Source organism: Anthonomus grandis, chromosome 5, assembly GCF_022605725.1.
Source record: "Anthonomus grandis grandis chromosome 5, icAntGran1.3, whole genome shotgun sequence".
Taxonomy (NCBI): Eukaryota; Metazoa; Arthropoda; class Insecta; order Coleoptera; family Curculionidae; genus Anthonomus; species Anthonomus grandis.
This window is the reverse complement of record NC_065550.1, coordinates 29,547,603-29,565,878: the sequence shown is the minus strand read 5'-3', so window position 1 is coordinate 29,565,878 and position 18,276 is coordinate 29,547,603. Positions and strand designations below refer to the sequence as shown.

Below are 18,276 nucleotides of genomic sequence, written 5' to 3'. Positions count from 1 at the left end.
TATGACTGTAACAACTATCGCGGCATTTCATTACTGTCGATAGTGGGAAAGATTCTATCAAAGATCTTAGCGGATAGACTACAACCAGTAGTGAAAAAACTTATTCTAGAAACCCAGAGCGGCTTTCGGCCAAACAGGGGAACCAACGATCTGATCTTTGCACTTCGCCAACTTCAAGAAAAGGCGAGAGAACATCAGACTCAATTACATGTCGCATTCATAGATCTGGCGAAGGCCTTTGATTCGGTTAACAGAAAGGTCCTCTGGTGCATTTTAAAACGTTTCGGAATCCCAAATAAATTCGTCTCAGTGGTCGAAAATTTACATACAAGTAATCAAGTACAAGTGCTAGTAAACGGTGAGCTTTCCGAACCGTTCTCCACTGAGACGGGAGTTAGGCAGGGCTGCGTCCTGGCTCCTATTTTGTTCAATGTTTTCCTTGCGGCGCTATCGATCATTGTTGACAGAAATCTAACTGCTAGAGGGATTGGAATCAGATATAGATATGATGGAGGGCTTTTCAATTTAAAACGTCTTAGAGCTAGAACAAGAGTGCGTTTTATCACGGATCTTCAATATGCAGATGACTGTGCGCTGATTGCGTACACAGCAGAAACTCTTCAGGAAATTCTTGCTTTTTATGCCTGGGCATACCAAGCCTTCCCAAGGTCCCAAAAACCAAGCTTCTTATAACTCCTGCATCAGTCTCTCATCATAATCTGAGTCTTAAAACGAAAACGGCAGTATATAGAGCAATAATTGTACCAACGCTATTATATGGCTGCGAATCATGGATCCCATACAGACGACATATAAAGGCTCTTGAACAATTTCAGCAACGGCAACTGCGACAAATGATGAGAATCAGATGGTTTCATAAAGTTTCTAATAATGAGGTTCTGCAAAGATCAAACTGTATAAATATTGACACTATGGTACGAAGGGCAAGAATGAGATGGCTGGGTCATGTATACAGAATGGACGAACGGCGCTTACCAAAATCTTTTTGTATGGAAAACTAACAGAAGGTGCAAGGAGGCCGGGAGGCCAATACAAACGCTTCAAAGATGTCGTCCACGATGATTTAAAGCTATTGGGAATTGAAAACAACTGGGAAGAGATAGTGAACAATCGTGCCCAATGGAGAAGAGCGACGTCCGTTGCTCCTCAACCGACTAGAAGAACCCAAAGACCGGCTCTGCAAGAATTTCCGTGAGATGTTTGTGGCCGGATTTGCAAATCTCGCATAGAATTGTTTAGCCATAGTAAAACTCACCAAAGACTGTAGCTTTATCTTTAGTTTAGATTTATCTTTTATAATGTAATTATTTTTTATTTTTTTACTCGGTAATCGAGCTCGGCAATATATATTATTTTAAGTGAAAAATCGTGATGTTATGTCGTTCTTGTTATCTTATAGCCCAATGCACCATATTTTTTTTACAGTAATAAAAATCTGTTTTTATAACAGGCGGGCTTGTACAAAATTTTGGCAATACAGGTGTACAAAAATTAAGGCAAATGTTCCAAGTCGAATTCTCTCATAAACACCTGCGTAAGTAGGCGAAGGAGCCGGGCAATTTTAAACAATTAATTTTTTTCTCAACTTTCAGATGCAGAATATTTCTTTCAAAATGCCTCGACCAACTACATGTACCTGGAAACGATCCAGGAGGAGACTTCCGACGATCTCAGGTCCGACAGCGACGGCGAATCCAGAAACTCACCGGTGGGATGGCTGGCGACCGACTCCGAAGATGGAAGTGTCATTTTTACCAGCAGAATTGGTAAGAGTGTTATAATGTAGGCATGTAATCCGAATGTAATCGAGTATATATAAAAAAGCCAAAATAAAAATAATCAAGTAATTTGGCCGCCTTTCTCTCAGACCGTGCAGAAAAACCATACACCCACCATTTTTCTTATAAATTTATAATTACCTTTACAAAAATAACCCTTATTTTAGCAGCTATAAGGATTCTTTAGAACGTAAGTCTTTAAATTGCACATGGGTATATTATATTTGTCGTTGGCTTTTTCAACACTCGCGCTTCATACACTCCCTCAGTATTTTGGCGAAGGAGCCAGGAACACTTTTTATATGATTGTTTTTGCACAATATCGAAGAACGTCATAACTCAAAAATCAATATTTATCAGTATAATGGTTTAAAGATTAATGTTTCTTTAACTTTTTTGTATTAATTTACTATTGCAGGTAAATTAAATGCTTTTATTGTGGGTAGGCCTCCAAGTTTAGTATTGTGGTTTACTCTTAAATTGATAAACTTATGATTGATTGAAACTTGTGTCTTTCTTCTCTAACATAATTTTGTGACACTAACATAAATTTGAAATAAAAAACAATCATTGTTTGTAACACGCTTTTATTAGCTCGGGTTGTTTCTATGTATTAATGTAACGGAATCTTTGAGCTTAATTTTCACTGGTTTCTAAAAGTCAAGTGATTGTTAATCGAACTAAAAAGTAGAAAATGATGTTTAATTACAAAGAGTTTTTATTACAATAGTAGAAGGTCGGACAATCAATCATAATTAATTACCTCAAATAAAAATCATAATAAAATTTAAGTTATTAACAGAATAATTAAAATCAAAGTAAAAAGCGTGCGGTGCATTTTACTTCATTTTCATAATTCTTCTCTCATAGACAGTTGTCAATAGAATAATTGTCATATTTAATATATCGAGCACATTTAATATATTCATTTTTGAGTCGATGACGTTCTCCTCTATATAAAGCGATATTAAAGCTTTGTTTTTCGCACTATGCCATTTTGGCGAACGAGCCGGGTTTTTTCCCCTATTCTTAAAGCCTCAATAGCTTCGTGATTGTTTGGAGTAATTTACACTTTCGAATACCCAATGGCCGTCACATAAACAATTTTCTTCTATTTTTATCGGCATAACTTGTTCGACATCATATATATTGAATCCGGACTAGGGTTGGCACACGTACATACACACACCGGCCGAATTAGTTTTAGTTCAAATACACAATTAAAATCGTCGTGTTTTGGCACTGGGTTTGAATGAAAATTGTTTTTTTTTTGTTTTGAGCTTTTCACCGTTTGTATTTTAGTGGTTTAAAGGGTCTATAGTTAGAGTCAACTCGTGTTTGTGTTCCTGTAACGTATAGTTGAGGTTAGTTTAAAAATTGAAGTTTGACACAATAGTAAATACACAATATAAAACACTATATTTGTTATTTATAAGAAAAGATCGTATCGATTGTTACATTTTTAGATTGTAAATAAAATTTTAAGAAATTTGATGGACCACACGCTATACTTTGATTAAGAAGTTCTGGAGATATATTTAATTAAAATTTGGCTTTCTGAGGTTATAGGGTCAAAAGTACTTTTCATATAAAAAAAAACGATTTTTTCTTTCAAAATCTATCTATTGTCGTTCATAAATTTAAAATAATCTGACTATGTAATAATAGATAGGGTGAAAATATTGTAATCAACCATAACCAATTAATAGTCCTACTCTTTCCTAACCATTTATTACCGAACTAAACGAGCTTCTATCTTTCTCTCTATAGAAGACCTGGACTGCGACTCAGACCGTGAATTAGCCTGCCCGCCAAAACGTCGCAGACAAGACTCAAACTATTTACAACTGCCTCCTGATGACGCCCAAGAAGACGAAACGTCCTTGAGCCGATCGAGCAGTTTACTGCAATTCGAATCGTTAGAGCAACAGTGTCGTGACAGTACCAGCTCGCCGAATTTACTTAACCAATTCACTTTGGACCTCTTGGAGGACATCGAGGGCGGCAGGAGGAGGTTTTCCAGCGAGGATTTCAGTCAGGACTACGATGGCAGCGTTTTTAGAAGCTTCGGGGGTAATATAGACAAGTACGTAAAACAATTTGCGGAAAAAACCTTTAATATTTATTGTTTATTTAGTCAAAAACTAATACAAGTTATACAACGAGGTTACTTAATAATAATTATTATATTACATTTTTAAAAAAGAATTGAATAACTAACAAACACTGTATAATTATCATAAACATAATGTACATATATTATACAAACAAAAACGAGACACAAACCAGAGAAAACATGAAAATTTTTGAATATCAGAAAAAAATTGAATATCAGTAACGCTGCCCTAAGTCGACGATGAATATTTGAAAAGATACTGGTAGGACACGGATCGGAGATGCGAATGTACGAAATGCATTGCTGCCATTTCATCATTGGTATAATTTGCCATTACTGATATTCAGAAAAATAGCATGGAAACGGAATAATTTCAATAAAATCGAATAAATGACGCGCTGTGATGGTTTTTAATAGTTTGACATTTAAAATCACAGCACTTGCGTCAAATAAAGACGCGTTACCGCACTTTTTTACTCCCATTTACTTTTTAAATGTGTTAAACATGAGTATTTCTTAAATTATTTAACTTTTCATACTTCTTGTAATAAATCTGATCCCTTAATTTGCTTGCAATCGACGAACAAACATCTTCACACCGCATCAGATTTTTAAGGAAGTACAAATGTTTTTATTTTTTTAAGCGAAAACCATGCGTCGGACGAATGAAAACCAAGATATTAGATTTGCTAAAAAGTGATAGAAGATTTTAAAAATGACTTTTTTTTTAAGAAAAAGCAGTGGCGTAGTATTTTTTTCAATAAAAATATTCAATAGAAGACCTGTAGGGACGCCACTGGCGAAGAAAATATTTTTTTGCACATAAAAAAATGCGTCTTGATACATAGAATACATGTAGCAAGTTTCATAAAAATGTCTGTAATATTGTTAACTTTATTAAAAAACTGATTTTTTTTTGAAAACTTTAACTCTTTGTATCTCAAAAGTTAAGACTTTTAGAACATGTTCATAGAAACTTTTTTTCTTAAAATGGGTCCAGGAATCACCCTCTTAAATATTAGCACGTCTTTAACACCCTGTATGTCACACAACAAAGAATAAATGAATCATGGCCGACTTTTTACTTGTAGGAAAAATTTTATTATTTTAAAATTTAAAAGCATCGAGGATTAATATAACTTGTCTTTACTACTATTATTTTATTATGGTTATTACAACTATTAATTTTTTTCTTACTAAAAAGTGTTCGAAATAGCAGTGACAAGCGCTTTGTTCGTAAAATATCTATTAATTGTTTTCCGTCGTAAAGATGGAACAGCAAACTTGTTACTATAAAATTGAAGATAAAAGAAAGGCTCTATCAAAACGTATTACTAGATGCAGGGTGTTCTATTTAAAAAAATAGCGTAAAATTGAATTTAAAATATCATTGGTTGAGTAACGATTTTGATCACCCTCGTATAAAAAAAATTAATTTTGGAATTTTGAAATATAAAATAAACCAAGCCTCTACATAGATTGTTCAAGAAGATAAAAAACGTTGGTGGAAATTATTAAAATTTAAGTGATACATTGAGTTTCGTGAACATTTCTTGAAATTGTTAATAACTAAGCAACGTCGCATTTTAGGGCAAAACAGTTTTAGGATTAAAGTCTCTCATTTCCGAAAAAAAAATATACGGGGTTCCATTTAAAAAAAAATCAAATTATGTACCACGCTTTTTTGGGGCACCCTGTATCAACCAAACTAATTTTAAAAAGTAGCCCCTGTAACTGAATTAACATTCCCCCTATAAAGGACTTTTTCGTTTCAAGATTTATCCGCAATTGAGCATCGCGATGTTAAATGAACACCCTCTATAACTCGTTTTAATTTGATTTTCTTTAGGTCAGAACAGAGTGAGAGCAGAGACTCTTTGCTCTACAATGCCTCGTTGCGTTATAGCAGCAGCAGCAGCTCCGATTCTACTGACTCCGACAACACCGTAGAGAACTCGAGGTATATTAAGTTTATTGAAGTTACTTAGCTCTTTTCTATAACTTTTTTTGCTTCAGATCGTGTGACAATTTAAAAACATGGCGCAGCTTCGACAACTTGCCGCTGTCAAACCACCACAGCCCCCCGAAGAAATTCTCCAGCGAAAATCTGAGCGAGGATAGCGGCTATGGTGATCAACTGCTGCTGACTTCGTTGAATAGTAGCTACAGTAAGACTAAAGGTGCTCTAAGCAGTAGCGCTGGACATTTGGATAAGGGCAGAGCCGAGTTGGAGAGTAATTATAAAATGGCTGAGGCTAGAAGTGGCAGACACGTCAGGGAGAAGAGGAATAGTTATGTGGGGTTCGGGGCGTACGATTGTGATGTGTATCAGGTGAGTGTGGCTTAAGAAGTAGTAAAAAATATTTGGTTTTTACTCTTGGGAACAACTGAAGGTCCAATGGTGTGTTTAACTAAAGAAGCATATAAAGTCTGGAAAAAAAGCTTCATTCATTGATCTGGTTAAAGCGTTTGATATCCTTTGGCAATGTAAGCTGATTCAAGAGCACATAAACTTTAAGTGTCCCTAAATCATCAAACTTTTTTTGAGTTTCATTAATTTTGTTTAATAAAAATGGACCTTAAGTAAAAATGGTTTACAAACTTTTTGGGTTTATGTGATAAGTAGAAAAAACAATGCATAAAAGTCTATTCCTTATAAAAAATAAAACTTATGTACAAAATCACTTAAAACACAAAATCTGTAACTAAGCGCTGCTTAAAAAAAGATAAATATTTTAACAAAAATATATAATTAATACAAAAAAATTGTCCTTCGAGATCACCTGATCTTAGACCACTTGATTTTTACTTTTGGGGTAATTTGAAGCCAAATAGTATACAAGGTACCGGTAAACAGTAAACAGGAACTACGTCCACGACTTATCAATTGCATCATATACGACATATCAAACTTGCTTTTATTTCAGAAACCGAACTACTTAAGATATACCTGAACATGATACGTCGTTAGAAAGGGATTTAAATTTCCTTTTAGAATATGTTATAATATACAGTGTGTTTCATTTAAAAAAATGCATTTTTCACAATTTTTGTATCTAGCGGTAAAATCACTAATTTTGACCCACCCTATACAGGGTGTCTCACGACGAATAGACGCGATCGATATTTCGGAAACTAATTTTTCAAAAATTTTGAAAATTTGGCAACATGGCACAGTCGATGGGGGCTACACAACTAAAATATTTTGACAGTTGTGACGTTTTCGGTTATACCGGAAGTAGGTGTCAACTTCGTTATTTTAAATGGAACATCCTGTATATTTTTACTTTTTTGGCTTTTACGTGAAATTCTAAATATATTTTGTGTATAATGTCCTATACCTAAGTGTAACCGTTTTTGACATATTTTTAATTTCATGTGAAAAACTATGTTTATAAGCCCTAACATAATTATCGATTACTCCCTTTTAGTAGCTTTTATTTATTGGTTAGTTTTGGTTTTATTTTAGAGGAAGGACCACTTTAAAAGACTATTTTAAAATTTGGCTAAAAAAAAGATACAGGGTGGTCAAAAACTAGCATTAAAAATTAAAATGAAAAAATCATTAAAAGTCAATTTTTTTAAATGGAAACCCCCTATTTTTATAATTTTTTCATAAAGATAATTAAAAATAAGGTTAACTTTGTATAAGGTTATCTAGTCCAAAAATCGATAGTTTCCGAAATATTGGCAGTTTAAATTTGGCCTAATATTAAAAGCCGTATAATAACACGGCTCAAGGATTGTTAATTAGTTGGGCATGACGGTTGTCATAGTAACCGCTAGAAGCGGCAGTAAGACAATGGATTATAGGCATTAAATTTATAAGTTACTTGCTATTTAAGTTTTCTTCGTAAAAGTGTAATTTAATTAAAAAGTGTACATTTCTGTTATAATCCATTATCTTACTGCCGCTTCTAGCGGTTACTATGACAACCGTCATGCCCAACTAATCAACAATCCTTGAGCCGTGTTTATACGGGTTTTAATATTAGGCCAAATTTAAACTGCCAATATTTCGGAAACTATCAATTTTTGGACTAGATAACCTTATACAAAGTTAACCTTATTTTTAATTATCTTTATGAAAAAATTATAAAAATAGGGGGTTTCCATTTAAAAAAATTGACTTTTAATGATTTTTTCATTTTAATTTTTAATGCTAGTTTTTGACCACCCTGTATCTTTTTTTTAGCCAAATTTTAAAATAGTCTTTTAAAGTGGTCCTTCCTCTAAAATAAAACCAAAACTAACCAATAAATAAAGGCTACTAAAAGGGAGTAATCGGTAATTATGTTAGGGCTTATAAACATAGTTTTTCACATGAAATTAAAAATATGTCAAAAACGGTTACACTTAGGTATAGGACATTATACACAAAATATACTTAGAATTTCACGTAAAAGCCAAAAAAGTAAAAATATACAGGGTGTTCCATTTAAAATAACGAAGTTGACACCTACTTCCGGTATAACCGGAAACGTCACAACTGTCAAAATATTTTAGTTGTGTAGCCCCCCTCGACAGTGCCATGTTGCCAAATTTTCAAAATTTTTGAAAAATTAGTTTCCGAAATATTGATCGCGTCTATTCGTCGTGAGACACCCTGTATAATGTAGAACAAATTTTTATAGTGGAGACTAATGTACAATACTTGCGTAAATTACGCTCATAATTTCAATTTTCTGCGCGTTCCAGTGCCGTAGTAATAAAAATTTATTTGGAGCTATGTTTTGGTCAAAAAATAAAGAAAATAATTCTAATTTCTCGAAAACCACTAAAAACAGGTATAGGAATACCTTATACAAAACAATCATAAAGCGAGAGCGGATCAGAAAATAAATAATATACAGGGTATTCCATTTAAAATAACAAAGTTGCTACTACTTTTTGGTATAAGCGGCAACGCTGCATCGCTAAAAATATTTTTCTTCGTTAGATCGGTAGCTAAAACCCATGATGTCAAATTTACAAAAAAATTCTATTTTCCGTTCTCCGTAAACGTCTAAGGTACCATCAACCATCAATCATCCTGTATAGCCTAAAGGAATAATTTTTTCAACATAAAAAATTTAAAATATGATTTGATGATATCAGGTATTTCTATTAAAATATTTATAATAAATTCTGAAAAATAACACTACAGGTTGCACCTGTATCAAAAAATAGGATAATTTCTGCAAGGATACCGAAAATGTATATAAAAAAACTATTATTTGGAAGCTCTCAAATATCTGATTTGGATTTTTTTTTAAATTATTTAAAATAAAAATTGCCTAATCAGGCGACTGTAGCACTTGATACCCTTATCATTTGCTTTGACTAATTCAAGGCTATGATAAATAAAAACAAATAAAATAAAACAAATCATTGTTCCCAAATTTTATGATAATAATATATAAAATCACAAACAAACATATTTTGAAAACTGTTTTTTATATTTTAAATCAAATCAAATATTCAACAAACAGAATCAGTTCTTTCATTAATCCATTTAAAAAGCGTTTCTCAATGGTAATTAGAGAAAGTGATGATATTCGATTATGCAATTAGTAATTTCATTGGCATGCCTTAATCCGCTTCATTGCCTAAAAAAGTCTTTTCAATGGATGCACTGGTAACCGGAATTGTTTGAATAAATTTGAAAATTTAAAAGCTTGCGGAAATGCGTCATTAAGCTCTGAAGATTTTAAATATTAACAAAATCCTTGCAATTTTTTTTAACGTAATCTAGATCGTTGTAAAGAACTGCCACTTTATCTTTACTATCGCTTTATATATTGATGAAGGCGCTATTTGAGATTTTTTTGCATAATTTTTGAAAATCTCAATATGACCAATAATTTCTATTGCCATTATTGATGTCGCAAGAAAATTCTACTCACTTCACAAATAAAAACTTCTTACTATAACTGAGATATTTTCTCAGTTCTTACATAGGCGACATAGCTTTCGAGAGAGTATTTAACTTGAAATCCTTATTTCTAGAAAACTTCCTCGTCGCCATGTATTGTTCTTGGGTAAATTAAATTTCTATTTTCGTTATAGCTAACCCATATATTAGAACATAAAATTATTGTAATAATAACATTATTTGGTTAAAGACTTTTTACCGACTGGCAACCACATTGTTCCCCTGCGGTACAAAGCGTTGGTATGCCCAATTTTATCAATAAATATACCATTTATTTATAAAATTGGGATTATACCAAGGGATTGGGATTATACCAAAATATAATAATATTGTTACAACAAATCAATATACAGTAATATTTATAATAAAATATGTGGAAATACGGGAATTTTTCAGTGATGCATAGCCTCTGGCGACGCATAAGGTGTTTCAGGTACATTCTTTTTTATTCATGGAGTAAACATTAAAAAAAAATTTTTTAAATCAACTTATTCGTGGCCAGAGGTGAGATATTACTAATATTTTTCTAGAGGGTTTCATTAAACGCAAAATGTCTGATAGGTCGTACAAACCTTGTATAAAACTTCACAATTGATGCAATATGCCAGGGACCCAGAGAGACCCTTAAGTACGTAAATTTTTGTGTTGTGTGCAAACAATGACCAACATTTTAGTTCTGAAGCTAAATTACACATGTAAGCCAGGAACGGGAGAGGACCGACGATGGAGCCCTAAGAGCCTTTGAAAAACTGTCTGTTTTTCCAGAAGTCTCCTATATAATTTCACAAATCTCTTCTTATGCCTGGATATTCTAGCTTATGTAACAGTGGCTTCATAGGAACTCTATCAAATACCTTAGGAAAGTTGCGGTAGATGTAATATTCATTGGTTGTTTTTTGTGTCAGTGATTAAAGCATTTAAGGAAAAATCCAAGACTGGAGCTCTAAAAAATTACACGAAAGATTTATCAACCAACTAGATAGTAATAAGATGTAAAATACATAAAGGTTGAAAGAATTTTTGATATGATAGATATAAATTTATGTAATTTTTAAAATTATTTGATTGCTTTGATAATTTTTAAAATTATTGAAATTAGAAGTCGAGTCCTGATTCATTCTCGGACCTTGTTATCATGCACTATCGCTTTTTGGCTGATATAATGCTAAATGAACTTTAGCATTATTAATCAAATAATTAATTCTGGGGCTGTATCTTAATTTAATTTTAGTCAATTTTTACAAAAACGGTGATTTTGAAAAATTGCGACTTTTGCTGAGAGCACGTTTTTTATACAAAAGGCATAGGAGCATCATACTCTGATACCCAAATGAACAGAAATTGAAGTCTTAAGAGAAATGCGGTTAAATTTACCAAATATCCCCCTGGTTTCCACGCCCCTGGTTAAAATTATTTTTGTTTAGTTAGGTTCAAAAGAATAAACGTACTAGCAATAGTTTATGTCCCAAAATTGGCTGCGGTAGCTAAAGTACTTCCGAAGCTATAAAACGAAAACTGAGGAAGCATTTCCGGACCCATGTTCATATGAAATTTTTTTTTTTTTGACGTTATCTATCTACCCTAGAACTTTGTAATACGATCAATGAAACACCCTGTATATTGTGTACATACATTGTATTGTGTATATTATATTGTGGATACGATAAATGAAACTTCTCTCAAATAAACATGTTTTGACATATCTGTACCCTGGACATTTGTTTAATATAATTTTGTTAAATATCAAAAGATTATGTTGTAACCAGCCACTTCAATCTAACGCATCTCATCACTCTGTCGTACTTTCTCATTTCATTTATTAGTATTAGTCAACAATTCTGGATATATTGAATAGGCTTTGAATCCATTACCAAAAGTCAAGGACCATATATAAAATAAAATAAATAAATAAATTAGGCCTTTATTTTATACTCGGCGAAGGAGAGCGAATGCTGTTAACTTAACCGAGTATACATAAAATTACAATATTATTATAACTACTTTTAAAACAGCAAATAAAACATACAGAAAATTTTTATCTAACTTAATATACAAAAAAACAAACAAAAATTTAGACTTAAAAAAAGAAAAAAAACCTACCTAGCACATGACTGACTTGACTTAACAATACAAATACTAAAAAAAAATAAATGACATTCTACAGTAATAGCCATATAAATAAAATAAAAGTAGAAGAACTATCCAAAAACAAATAAATTGATGAAATAAAATTAAAATTGTTCCTAAGTTGAACACAGTCATTAAGTACTCTATTTTATTATAGACTTTCAACCAATACTGTTTTCAATCTATTTTTGAAGCTTTGAAAAGACTTGCTAACATAGTCACTAATATTATGTATTTATTAGCTTTGATGCACAGAAAGAAAATGACCTTTGAAAAATTGCAGTGCTGTGACGGGGTATATCAAATTTTAAAACCGTGCGTGTTGTTCGGTTATGTCTAGAGATTCCTGTTTTAAGTTTATTACGTATGTAGGCTGGATAATTATTTTTGAAAAGTTTAAACAAGAAACAACAATAATGAAATTTTTCTCAAGTTTTATATATGATATGGCAATAAGTAAAGTGGAAACATACAAGACTATCGCACAGAACTTTTTGAAGGTCTTTATTAAGTAGATGTATGTTATTATTATAAATGCCTTTTTAATTCAATTGTCAATGTTCTGGAAATTTTAATTTAACATACAAAGATTTTAGCTACAGTAGTACATTCTATTGTTTCAACATTAACATCAATTTTTATACTGTCTCTGAATCCTATCTTGATATTTATTGGATTCAAGGTTAAACAGTGATCTTTGGAGGCTGTGACAAGCAGCAGTAAATTTGTGTGTCATCAGCAATATATGGAGCAACGAGTATCTGATATAAAAAGATAGTTGCGAAGTATAAACTGTATAAAGTGAATGTAATGTATAAATATGTAAATAATAAATGTATAGTGAATATAATAAATGTATAGTGAATATAAATGTATAAAGTGAAAAACAAAGATCCAAAGTTGGTTGTGGCACGACGAAAACAAGTACTAAGAAAGAGAACAACTGGCGATTGATTTTTACAAACTGTGTTGTTTTAATTTTTTTGTTTAATTTTTTCCTCAGTTATAGTAGGCTAGGTAATACATCTTGTTCTGAGTCTTTAGTAAAAGCCTGGTCAAAAGTACTCGCCAACTCTTTGCATTTTCGCACAAGCTGTTGGCCATTTTTAGCAACGGTATTGATACCCTTGATTTAATTGAAAATGTTAATAGTTTTTGGAATATTAGTATATTACCTTCAAAATTTTGGCGAGAATTTTTAAATTGCAATATGTAAGCTTAGAACATTAAAAGGCTAGAATTAGTAAACAGCAACTTTGTTTGAGTGCAACATGTGCACAGGAGCAAGGGAGTGTTTTGTTTACAAACATATTCATCAATTCTCTGTTGTCAAGTTTACGCGCATTTTCAAAAGGGGAAATTTTCAGCTACATATCAACGATTGATTAGTTTATTGAACGGAAGTTTTACGTAATCTTGACAACATTGGATTGCTTAAGTGGATTTATCAGCTTGTAGTCTGTCTTGTCATGTTATTACACAAAATGTGTTTTATTTAAGTAAAAACCTAAAAGTAAAATATGAGCAGAATTATGCTTAAAAAATTATTGAGAATGTTCTGGGAAAAGGAAGTGAGGGTGAAGAACCTCCTGAAGATAACATTAATAAACAACATTAATAAAAAAGGCCCGAGAAAATACAGTCACTGCTAAGAAGAGGATGACTACAACATACTGTTCGAAATGAAAAAAACCAGTATATGTGGCCATATAATAATGTGTGTGTTTTTTTTTTCAATGTCTACATAAGCATTTGGCATCATTGCATCAGAGATGTTCCAAGCAAACAGACTGCCCATAGTTCCACGGCAATACTAATTCAAGCCTTTCAATGCTCTAAGTAGGTAAGCATTTTTAAAAAATTACGATGATTTCTCACGTAAATGTCACTTCTTAGACATTTATATTTTATTGGTTAGATGTTTCTTGTGTTTCACCATATTAAATAAGTTTTTGTTTATGCAAGGTTTCTTAGCTTTTTGCGCTTTGGCCTTTTTTGAGAATTCAAACTAATATGAGTTATTTTCACATCAAGCATTTATTTAGACAAGTCGATTTCCATCGTAGGATTTTGTAGAACATTGAAGTTCTATATTGATTACGTTATGATCTGATTTTCCAATAAGGTCCTCGATTTCATTATTGCAAACAAGAGATTCCTCGTTTGTTAGTAATAAGCAAGTACTGCAGTGGCGGCTCGTAGCTTGTAAGAGAAGCAGTGCATAAATTTAAGCGTGAAAATTTTTTTTCGCGAAAGTATAAAAATATGAAAAATGTTCACCAGAAAGAACGAGACGAAAGAAAAAACGCTGCTTTACTAGCGAAACTGTCAATAATTCGTTTATTAATGTCTTCAATGTTATTTAGAAACGCCTTTTCAGGTAATAAATAAAATCCCCAACGCACTTGATCAAGGTTTTTATCCTCTTTAACATGGCGGGGCATTTTTCACCTTCAGATGGGATATCAAGACTTCTAGCAGCCTAATAGTTTCTTGAATGGTAGTCTCTATGTCTTCCTATGTAACTAACGATAAAAGAGGAATGGCGCCGGAAATGATTAAAGTTCTTCGCTTTCGATGGTTTTGGGTTTCGTCTGTATCTGGTTGGTTCGGTAATAAGTAAACAATGGAAAAACTTCGCGTAACATTTTTTTTTTAATTCGTTAAATCAACTTATGCATCACCATTGGTTACACCTGACCAAAAATTACTCTAGATGTTTCAATTAACTATGAAATATGTGAAAATGAACGAATTTCTTGTGACAACCTTGAGCCTTTTGATATTTCATAATCCAAATAAGGCAATCACAAGGTTTCTTGGATTGAACTTTTTTAATGACATATAAATGACTCACTGACTTAAAAAAAAAGAGTTTTCTTCTGTTAGCAAATAAATTAATATTAATATTTCGATTGCAGAACTTCAACAACAACAACTTTGGCATCTCCTACCAAGACCTAACGCGGCTCGACCAGCACCACCGCGATCCGCCCCTAACCACCAGTTCCTCGCCCCTAACGGACGCATTCTTGCGCAAAAAACACGCGCAAAAACTGCTTAGTAACCATCAGCATGAGGCTGCGATCAACCTAAATATAAAATTAGACATCAATAGGGAACACGCTAAATTTAGCGACGGGCCGCATGCCGCCAGCGTTCCCGATCTTCTGCACCACACCGCAGTTCCAACATCGCCGTTCGACCAACGTAAAATATTCATCAGCGTGCCGAAGGATTTGAACTTTGTCGCGTTCCAGTGCGAGAACAGTTCGGTAGCTGAGAAAGACTGGAATTTAGCTGATCTGGTGGTAGTCCATAGTGGTGGTGACGTCGCCATGGCGAATTATAAACGGGAGGGTAGCTACAGCGAGGCGATGACCAATAGGGTCGACCTGAGCGACGACGAGAACTCCTTGCTCAACCGCAGGTTGCCCAAACATCCGATCGTTGATTTCGATAAAAAAGTGCTAAAAGCCATCTCGGAACAGTCCATTCAGAGTTTGATAAGTAGCACCAATAGTCTACATAAGATGGAGGTGAACCATCAGGTGATTAACACCTCGACTCCGGTAAAACGACTTCAGTCTTGCGCAGTGTCCACGCCCAATTTGAACCGGATTCAACCGGTTCAGCGTGCTAAAGATCCCTATTTCGATGACGACAGGAGGAAAAGTACTCACGAGATAAGCGCTGTTAAATATGACACCAGTAAGATAGAGGAGGATAGGAATAAAAATATCTTGTTAGACTGTAGCAACAGTGAGTGCGAGGAGGGTTTCAGGAGGAAGGGGTCGATAATTAAAAGTAGCACCAGCACTTCCGGTATGAGCGATATCGAGGAAAAGTATCAGAGCCTGAAGGATTCCGTGAGGAGTTTCAGCGGAAGCAGTGGGAGTAAAGGTGAGTGAATTTTGATTGGAAGTAAGATCAAAGTACTGGTGTAAGATGTTTTAATTCAATGAGTAAAGAAGGTAAAGAAATATAGTGAAAAATCGATCATTTTTGAGGGCAAAAATGTGTCTAGCGTAACGTTCCGTAGGCTGTATTTTTTCCAGGCATTTGAAACAAAAATAGCGTTCATCCGGTGTGTGAATACAAAAAAATTCACGTCTTAATTACCTAGAATTAATAAAAAATCGGACATGAATTATTGACTTTTTAGTATAGCTGCTTAATATATTAAAAATCTCGTCCTACTGCCTCGCATAATTCCATAGAAATAAAAATTCAATTTATGACCTGACAGCATGCAATATAATGCAATTTATGGCTCAGCTGCCTGGAATAATAAAATCTGAAGTCCAGTCAACTGTTTTGAACAAAAAAACGGGTATTCATGACTCAATTTCCCAAAATTAAAAAAGAACTTATTGCTCGTTAATTGCCTAAAATAATGCGATTTTTAGTAAAAACGACTAATGAAATGCTTTATTTATTACCTTTTGGTTGTTTGATCCAGAAATATTAAGTAAATTTTTCTATATTTAAATATGAATTAGAAAATATATTTTTGTCATGCTTATTCGAACGACTGAACCACTTTCGGCAAGTTGGTTGCCTAACAACCAAAGCCATGATGTCATAAGGAAAAAACGTGCAGTGGACAAAATTTGTTATTACTTTTTCAAAATTTATTCTTATTTGTTGAAAGATAATAAAAATTGGGTCTTGATTATCAACATTAAAAAAAAGTTAAAATATTCCTAAGAAAAAAAATTATTCTGCGTATTCGAACGACTGAACCACTACCGACAAGTTAACTATATCAAATACAGAGTATTCTATAGCCTCACTTTACATGAAATCAATTTATTTGGAAATCCCATTGATATATGTTCCTCTCTTGCACTCATGGAGTTTTTATGGAGTTATTAGAAGAAGTAATCGGACAGGCAAATGCGATACCTCATTTTCAAGGCAATTAAAAATACTTTTTAAAAATGAAAAAATTCAATATGGCGCCCATAAGAAAAAATAAAGTTGATGATGATCGAAAAAAAAACGAAACGTCGGATTATTTTTTTTTTGCGTCATGTTGTAAGACATAAAAAGTGGCAATGAAAAACTGTTTTTAGTTTTCCGATGTTTCTTTAAATAAAGTCGGTAGGAGGTAAAAACGATTTTGACAATTTTTTCGGATAACTCCGGAAGTCTCCGGAATTTTAAAAATTTTTAAACGTCATTTTATCAAGCTCCAAATTGCGCAACATTGCCTCTATTTAACCGACCCCGTAACTCTTACGGTTTCCGAGATTCCAATGGTCATCCTCGAATTTAGGACACCCTGTACATTTAGATAATATAAACTAATTATCTTTATAAAATTTGAAAATTAAACTGATTTTTTTTTAAATTATTATCTTACCATGAAAGAAAAATGTTGTCCTGCTTATTCGAACGGCTGAACCACTGCTGACAAATTAGTTGCCTAACAACCAAAGCTATGATATCATAAGGAATCACGTACAGTGAGGTAGTATACAAATTTAATTGGAAAAAAATTATTAATCATTTTCAACTTTTTTTTTATTATTCGTTGTAAGATTTGGAAAATTAAGAAAGTGAAGAACTCTTTAGTTACAATGAATTTAAGACCGAAAAATTATCTTAAGTCATCTTTAGCCTCAAAAAATAACACCTCAGTTAAAGAAAAAATAAATTAATGGCTGAAATGTATAAAACCAAAATTGCTAGAAAAAAAACATTAAAAGGCGATACATGAGAAGAAAAACAAAAAAAGTTAAATATCCTATCATAAAAAGAATATTTGTCCTACTTATTCAAACGACTGAACCACTGCCGACAAGTTGGTTGCCTAACAACCAAAGCCATGACATCATTAAGATATTCGTGCAGTGGTTCAGTGTACAAATTTATACGGACAATTTTTATTATTATTTGGTAGAAGTTTTAGAAAGTGAAGTGAAAACCAAGAGAATTTAAGAAATAAAACCGAAAACTCATGCATATAAAGTCATTTCTAGCCTGAAAAATAAACGTAATAATAAAACAGACCACAATTATCAGAAATACACATTAAACATATTGGTGAAAAACTGCCAAAAAAAAACACTAAAAATTGATCGCCTCGAAGGACCAAAACATAATCGTTTCTACCAAAATGGCAAAAAATTCTTTATTTAAAGCCCTAAATCAATAAAAGAAAATACTAAAAAATCGATAATTGATGCTTGATTTTTTAATTAATTCCAGACAGTTGAGTCGCCTTAATATCGTATTAATTCAGGCTATTAATTTATTTATTTTCAGAGATGATTTTTATATTTATTTCACATATTCACTTTTTAATTCAGGAG

At 32.7% G+C, this 18,276-nt stretch overlaps 1 protein-coding gene across 1 annotated transcript in view; it reads left to right on the top strand.

The window, feature by feature from the left end:
• The window catches only part of LOC126736792 (uncharacterized), a 128,255-nt gene that overhangs the window by 27,742 nt on the left and 82,237 nt on the right, over window positions 1-18,276 (top strand). Inside the window, exons 3-7 of the mRNA XM_050441333.1 lie at window positions 1,614-1,787; window positions 3,570-3,885; window positions 5,765-5,875; window positions 5,932-6,247; window positions 14,878-15,859. Of these exons, the coding sequence (XP_050297290.1) occupies window positions 1,614-1,787; window positions 3,570-3,885; window positions 5,765-5,875; window positions 5,932-6,247; window positions 14,878-15,859 (1,899 nt within the window). The remainder of the gene's footprint in view (window positions 1-1,613; window positions 1,788-3,569; window positions 3,886-5,764; window positions 5,876-5,931; window positions 6,248-14,877; window positions 15,860-18,276) is intronic.